The following is an 8,134-nucleotide window of genomic DNA, read 5'->3' as shown; positions in this document are numbered from 1 at the left end:
TTCATGTTTGAAAATGATATAGTGTCATAGAAGGGTTCAGAAAAGATGACATAGTAATGCCATCCAGCCTTGAAACACACAAATGTGTGAAAATATTTTACTGGGGCAGCCACACCCTTAATGTAAGTCTCTGCCTCACAGCACCAACTTAAGCAAGAATTAACAATAGGTATTTGGTAAATATTACTTCCTTCTAAAGACATAGGTTCTTATATTAAAGACTAGTAGACCTGCTCAAATAGAGATGTCACAATGGATCACAGGTAAGTTTTGCAAAAATTACTATAATCAGGTTTTCTAGCAAATAGGTAGTACTTTACCTATTTTAACATTTCAGGGTCAAAGGTAACAAGTGCAGTGGAACATGGAAATTGAGTAAATGTCAGTTCATTCATGAAAAACCATGCATCTTACTCATAACACTTGCAGTGAATCTGGCTCACAAAAGAATTGAAAAATGTGATCCTCGGCTCTTTCCACCAGAGATTTCTATATGTGACATTAAGTTGGTAATATAAATTGTGATGTAGCCATCATGACATTAAGTAAATTAAAATAAACCTATATGCATACCTATATTTCAAATTACCAAACCATGCCTTCTCAAATGCCATTTGGTGGCTTTTCAGAGATGGTAGTACCCGTTCCCTTGCCCTCCAAATCCCTTTCTTGTATCTTTTATTTATGTCTTCTGTGTGTAAGTAGATGGTATGTTGCTAGTTAAAATATGTCACCAGTCCCGATTAGTTCAACAGAAAACATGAGACATGCAAATTTATCAGAGTTCACTAAAACAAAGGTTTTGTTGTTGCAGGTACAAAGTAGTTGGGGTAACATACAATATTGGTGAGCATTTTGTATGTTTCCACAAACTTGGTGATACTGAGAGCTGGCGGTACTCTGATGGACTTCTAGAATTCAAAAAGGTCGGATGTGGAGAAATGCTAGCAACTGAAGAAGAGCTCTCCATAGCTTTAGGAAGGAAAGTGTACCAAGCCATGTCACTGCTGTACAAATATCTTAGAAACAATATGGACATCTGCAAGGATACACATAGATACTTAAATACATACCAAAAACTCACTCACAGGGAATTAAGAACACTGTACTATGACTGTGATCCATTTTGAGCTACACTTAAAGGTTAATAGTTAAGGTTTTGCTTACAGCCTACTCACTGTTCCTTAACAGGCTGTTAAAAAGGGAACAGCCTACGCACTGAATACAGTGGTAATGGCGGGCTGTCAGTTGGCAGCCTGGCAAGGCCAAACCACGCTTTAAACCAGGTAAGTCTCTGGTCAGAGATGTCCAGGATAGTCCCCTGGTGCCACAGAGGAATGACATGGGGTGGCCTAAGAAGGATTTCTAGCTGTAATCCCAGCCCAAAATCCAGTTCCTTATTCGGGTCCATGTGTTTAGCACAGTAGCTGAGGTGCTGTCAGTAGGCAGCCTAGTATGGCCAAACTACACTTTGGGCCAGGCAAGTGTCTGGTCAGTGATGTCCAGCAGAGACCCCCTGTTCCACAGAGGTATGGCATGGGGTGGCCCAAGTAGGATTTCTAGGTATAATCCCAGCCCCAAATCCAGTTCCTTATTCGGTTCCATATACTTAGCACAGTGACTGGGGTGCAGTCAGTTGGCAGCCTGGCATGGCCAAACTGTGCTTTGGGCCAGGCAAGTCTCTCATCAGAGATGTCCAGGAGAATCCCCTGGTTGCACAGAGGTGTGGTCTGGAGTGGCCCAAAAAGGATTTCTGGCTATAATCCCAGCCCAAAATCCAGTTCCTTATTCAGGTCCAGATACTTAGCACAGTGTTTGGGGGCTGGTGTCAGTTGGCAGTCTGGCGTGGCTAAACCGCATTTTGGGCTGGGCAAGTATCTCTTCAGAGATGTCCCAGAGAGTCCCCCAGTGGCACAGAGATGTGGTCTGGGGTGGCCAAGAAGGATTTCTAGCTATTATCCCATCCCAAATTCCAGCTCCTTATTCAGGTCAACATACTTAGCACAGTGGCTGGGGTGCTGTCTCTTGGCAGCCTGGCACGGCCAAACCACATTTTGGGCTGAGCAAATCTCTATTCAGAGATGTCCAGAAGTGTCCCCCGATGGCACAGAGACATGGTCTGGGGTGGTCCAAGAAGGATTTCTAGCTATTATCCCATCCCAAATTCCAGCTCCTTATTCAGGTCAACATACTTAGCACAGTGGCTGGGGTGCTGTCTCTTGGCAGCCTGGCACGGCCAAACTGCGTTTTGGGCCGGGCAAATCTCTGGTCAGAGATGTCCAGGAGAGTCCCCTGGTGGCACAGAGCTATTCTGATGCGTGGCCCAAGCAGAATTTCTAGCCATAATCCCAGCCCGAAAACCAGTTCCTTATTCAAACTATTATATTTAGTGTAGTGGGCATGGGGGCTGTTAGTTGGCAGCCTGGCACAGCCAAACTGTGCTTTAGGCCAGGAAGGACTGTGGTCAGGGTACTTTGGGACAGTCCCCCAGTGGCATCACCACAAAATCTGGGGTGGCCCAAGAAGTATTTTGCCCCATAATCCCATCCTAATCAGATCTTCATTTAGGGCTCTGTACTTGATGTGGGATATTATTTTACATGTTAATTAGTATATATGCATAGCTAATGAAATTCTCTCTGTTTTGGATATGTAATGCATTAATACCAAGTTTTTATTGAGTCTAGATTAGCTTTGAAAAAGGACCCGGGAACTGGGAATAAGGAACCAGGAATAAGGACTGGAATAAGGAACAAACTTCAGCCTCATGGAGACCAGCTGGGGGGGAGGGTAGCTGAAGCTGTGCGGAGAAGGGCTGCTACTAGGACAGTTGCTTCCAAGAGGACGACTGGCAGAAGGCTTGTGACTGAGCGAGCTGCTACTGAGGGCAGAGGCGCCACCAGCTAAAGAGTACCCAGGATTGCCTGGTATCTTTTACTGAAGGAGCAGGGGTTGTACAAACGGGTTCCCCTCCCTGCTCTTAAGCTCCCTGGGTGCAGGGAGTTGCTGGGAGGGAATCAGGGACAGGGGTTGCTAGAGGAGGTTTTCTGGGAGAGCTGGAGAAAGTAGCAGGGAATCGTGGCTGTGGGAGCCCCCGCAGAGCTCAAAAGTACAGCCGAGAAGGGGCAGTCCAGGTGCCAAACACAGGGGAGCTGCCTTGGGAAGTGACTGGGGAATGGTGTGACTGATTGCAAGTGCCCAGGAAAGACTGGACAAAGGAAGAAAGCCTGGTCTCCAGAGCAGCCACACCTGAGGTCCTCACAGGCACCCCCGTCTTCTGTCCAGATGACAGCATCGCCGCCTCTCTTCTGAGGCAGAGCGAGCGCTGCTCCCCGGGGCTCCACTGCAGCCACTGCACAGGGGGCTACTTTGCTGCAGGCAGAGTGGTTTTGTGGAGACCTGGCTGATTAAGTGCATATACCTGTTATAAGTTGCCTGAGTGTTAAAGTTGATAACATAATTGCTTTTGTAATATGATAAGTATTTGCTTTATCTGCTGGTATAGATTATTATTGAACTCATTGAAAATATTTTGTTTGTTATTTATGGGATGTCAAATTTGTCAATCAGTAATTATTGTAATAATTAATTATTGTAAATAGTTATTTAGTGTGTGGTCTGGTGTGGGAAGGACCATGGGAGAGCACTCCAATGAGTGGTGTTCCCAGCCTGTAGCCCAGGGGTGGGCAAAATGCAGCCTACCAGGCCATTCTATCAGGCCCGCGGGGCCCCTAAAAATGTAGAAGATTTAATATTAATCTGCCCTGGGCTGCCTATCATGCAGCCCTTGATGGCTTTCCGAAACTCAGTAAGCAGCCCTCTGCCCCAAATAATTTCCCGCCTCTGCTGTAGATGGAGTAGGAGTAGACAGAGACATTTTGGCACCCCAGAATCCCAGAAATTTGGACGTGGCTGTGAGTAGTGCCACCACCAGGGTTACACATATTTATTTGCATATTGTACACTGGGAAATATGCAAATAAGTCCTCTTCTTATTTACTTTATATTGCTCTCTGTAAGCTGCCAGTGAGAGAGTAAAAACTGGGTCCAACACCTCTGTAGGAACAGGCCTAGGAAGGGAAGAAGGCCAAGAGTTCTTAAGTCCAGCTCCTGTGTGGGGAGGTTCTTCTACTCATGAATATCCCTAATCCTTTTCTTGCCCTGGGCCCCAAAAGGTTTTAATCTGCTTCTGCTTTTATCTCTCTGTTAGTTTTATGCTGCTGCCCATCATTTTAGTTGAGCACCCTCCACATATAATATCACCAGGGGATACACAGAGTCATATTACAACAGTGATTCCCAAAGGTTGCACCAAGAGTGATAGAAATGTGCCATTAGATCTTCCTGTGTAAGAAGGTAAATGTTCTCCTCCCACATCCAGCACCTCATGCCTGTCCCCAGCTGCTCCTCAGGGGATTGCATTCTCATTTACAAGCACTCAGTTCATATTTTGAAGCAAGGACATTAATCTGGAACTGATCAAGGCAAGTGTGGAAACTATTTTGGAATTCTTATAACAAGGACTATGTTAAGCCATAAGCAGTCTACAGCCTGGAATTAGAGTAGTCTCTTCCACAGCATGCTTAAAGTAGGGCAATTATTACTCATAAGTGACAGAAGTAATTTGTTTAGCTCCAGGACCATTAGTGGGCCCAAAGCTTTGCACAGAGATGGCTTTTGGTTCATGTGAGGTATCCCACATGTGATATTTGTAATGCATACATCTAAGGAAATATTGGACATTTATATTAACATTACTTTTTTAAATAACTTAAAACAGCCATATATAAGTGACTGGCTTAGTGCTCTATCTTAGTGCTTTCCCTTGCTCTGATAACTTTGGTATGATAACTATCTGGAGAAGCATGGCCATTTTGAGGGTGCAACTGTTGGACAAAATATGTTGGCAGTCAGGACATAGCCAAAGTGTTAATACAAGACTACAGTTCCGCAAAAAACTAAAGATGCACCATATAAATATCCAAGTGACAGTAATTTCAAGAAACAAAGGAAACAAAACACAACAAGAGCAGACCTCTCATCTGGGCACTGGAAGGCTTCTCCCAGCTATCCTCTACTACCTCCATGCTGCTCAGGTATACTGTGAATATCAGGGGAGCTCTAAAGTCTTTGTCTTGTAGGATTAGAGAACAATGAGAGATTAACATTAAAGGCCAGAAAATAATCCCCTGGCAGCAATACCAGCATTTTCTCTTGAACACCAGACGCTTGGTGACATAATGACAATATTGCCCACGTTCTCAGTAGTTATTGACACTAACAATTAACTTGCTACCCAGTAAACAAAAGACATCAACAATAGTTTACAATTAAAAATGTTGATGTTGATGATAAAAGAACTGCTCGTTTGTTTTACTGAGCAAAACAAGTCTCTTTTGTCCAAGTCACATGGACCCAGAACTGTGTTTCCTATATAAAGGCCCACTCCATCCTTGCAGAACATTAAGGTCTTACCCCTAAATAGGAGCTAAAATGGCAAAGGTAAGAAAAAAATGAGTGAATATAGCCTAATACATTTTGTATGTAAAACAACTTTTTTTATTTTCTGCTTAATTTGCTCAATAGGCTGTCAATAATTTCTTTAAAAGCTCATATTTCCATATTCCTTAGATTTAGGGAATGATTAGATGCTTTTATTTGATTATTGGAAAACTGCAGTATGGGAATGAATCTGAAAATTCTCTCCATACGTTTTTTTAAAAGAGATGAAAAAATCCCACACGGCATTCAACCAAAATTTCACAATTACTATTGCTGCTAGTTGACTGTTCAGTATAACTGAAGCGTTAAATACATGCCTTACAGAGGCTGGGGACTAAGACCTGAATTCTGCCCCTTTAAGTTCAGTGGAACCATTGCCATTCCCTTTAATGAGCATAAGACAGTGGTGTTGGCCATGAGGAGAGCACTGGAATGGAGAGGGGGAAGGTGCCTGGAGGACTGCAGGGGTCTGCAGGTCACCAAAGGCTGCTTGCTCCAGCTGGAGAGATGGGCTGATAGCCCAGAGCCATAATTCCTTTGGCATCCTGGCTCCCCCTCCACCACTGCATTAACCCTTTCACAGACACAGCCAAATTAAAGTTTTTACAACTAGCATCTACAAGAAGATCCCAGCACCTTTGAAAGGGGTAATGGAGGAGAGGGTGAGCTAAGATGATGAAGGGATTCTGCTCTGGAGTTGCAGCATGAGCCTGCAGCTCCCAGGAGAGCTCACATTGCGGTGGAAAAGATTCCTCCTGGCTGATCCTCCCTTCCCTGCCCCCCCACTGACCCCGCTTCTCCTGCTCTCAGCACAGCCCCCTCCCTACCCTCCATTCAGTGCCCAGGGCACAAAAATAATTAGTTATGCCACTGGAACAGTGGTGCCACCCGATTCAGAAAAAGTATGGAGGTGTGTCTTGAGTCTGAAAAGGCTGAGAACCACTGGCATTGGACCTGCCTTTATTAAGGGGATGCTACCGCCTAGCCTTATCCCTCCATGATACTGCAGTTCTATCAAAGCCTCAAAATCTCCAGTGTGCCAAAGTGGCTAATGCTTCCATTCTCCTGGAGTCCCAATCCCCACCCCACCAACTGAGAAGCCTGCTAAACATCAGCACTGTGAAATCCTGAAGAAGGAGCTGTGAACGTCTCAGGTGCTTTTCGGCCACTTACCTAGTTGTATTTCATTAGCTGCTTACCTAATCAGAAAATGTATGTCCAGGCTTAATTACATATCCTAATAAAAAGTCCAACAAGGACCATAGAAGCATTTCCATAGATTTGGGTATATTGTGAAGTAAACATTATTAAATCAAAGCCAGTGTTAAAACCAAGGCTTTCTAATGTTACTAGTGTTGGCTTTTATTTTTATGCAGATCATATTTTATGAGGGCAGAAACTTTGAGGGCCGTTCCCATGAGGTTACCTCGAATCAGCCAGATATGCACTCTTACTTAAGCCGCTGCAACTCCATCAGGGTGGAAAGTGGCTGCTGGATGATCTATGAGCAGAGCAACTACTCAGGCTATCAGTACTTCTTGAGGAGGGGAAGCTACTCAGACTACCAGCAATGGATGGGATTCAATGACTCCATAAGGTCCTGCATCCTAATCCCACATGTAAGCTCACTTACATTTCTGTGGTTGATCTTACTGGAATGAAAACTCTGTCAAGGGTCCTCAGCTAAGTGCAGAACTCCCTGACCCTAGCTACTGCACATGCAGTTCCTCCCCCAAAAGCTTACGGACTTGACTGAAAAACAGGCGCAAGGTACAAGATGACACAGAAGGGCAATGAGTTTGAGGCATTTTAAAATGGATTTAGATGCCTAAAAATGCAGAGTGGCAGGAAGTGAGATTTTCAATGAAATCAAGGACAACTCAGCACCTGAGCACCCTTGAAAATTCTTCCAGTGAGCATCTTCATCTTTCAGTATTTCTATAACTTGAAACTTTCAAGCTAAAAGGGATTTTCCCAAGAAGCTGGTCCCAGTTTAGTGTCTCAACCACAGGACCCTCCTTTCTTCTCTCTCCTTCTATTATTAAGGTTGCTTGATATGCACCATTCCAAGTTCTTGGTTGCCATTTTTAGACCTTTGCCAAACATTAATCCTTTGAGCTGAAATTCTCCTTGTTTTTTTGGGCATGGGAATTTTCTTTTTTCCCAGGAAACTGTGTCCAAATTTGCCACAGTACACACCAAACCGTTTACAGAGAGTGGAGTACTGGAGCTATAACTGATCAGGGCCCAGCTGTGGTAGATATTGTGTAAACACCTGATAGGAGACAATCCTGAAACACAGCCTAGGAGCTAGATAGAAAAAAAGGTTGGTAGAGGAGTAGAAGCAGTGGAAGATGAAATGACTTACTGAAGGACACAAAGCAGAGCAGCGGCACGGTCATTTGTAGAACTTAGGCCCATGTGTCATTGTGTAGTGTCATATCTCCCAGATGACATTCACATTTAAAGCTCTTGGCATATGACCACTCTGGGAAACCAGCTACCAATTACCATTTTCTTTGGCCTGTCTTTTCTAAATGAAGATGTGATATAAACCTACAAGGCTCAGTTAAACACTGCTGTGTCCCAGTGTCACTTCACTGATGATCAGAGCTTTGGCAGGAAATTGAGG

General features: G+C 44.2%; 1 protein-coding gene across 1 annotated transcript in view; it reads left to right on the top strand.

The window, feature by feature from the left end:
* Positions 1-252: 252 nt before the first annotated feature.
* LOC102368630 (gamma-crystallin B-like) overlaps positions 253-8,134 on the top strand; it is a gene marked incomplete at its 3' end in the record, with an annotated part of 11,921 nt that continues 4,039 nt past the window's right edge. Inside the window, exons 1-3 of the mRNA XM_006029139.1 lie at positions 253-263; positions 815-926; positions 6,879-7,121. Of these exons, the coding sequence (XP_006029201.1) occupies positions 253-263; positions 815-926; positions 6,879-7,121 (366 nt within the window). The remainder of the gene's footprint in view (positions 264-814; positions 927-6,878; positions 7,122-8,134) is intronic.

The sequence above is a fragment of the Alligator sinensis genome, unplaced genomic scaffold, assembly GCF_000455745.1.
Source record: "Alligator sinensis unplaced genomic scaffold, ASM45574v1 scaffold699_1, whole genome shotgun sequence".
NCBI classification, from domain to species: Eukaryota; Metazoa; Chordata; order Crocodylia; family Alligatoridae; genus Alligator; species Alligator sinensis.
The sequence above is the reverse complement of the archived record's forward strand: the minus strand, read 5'-3'. Positions and strand labels throughout refer to the sequence as shown.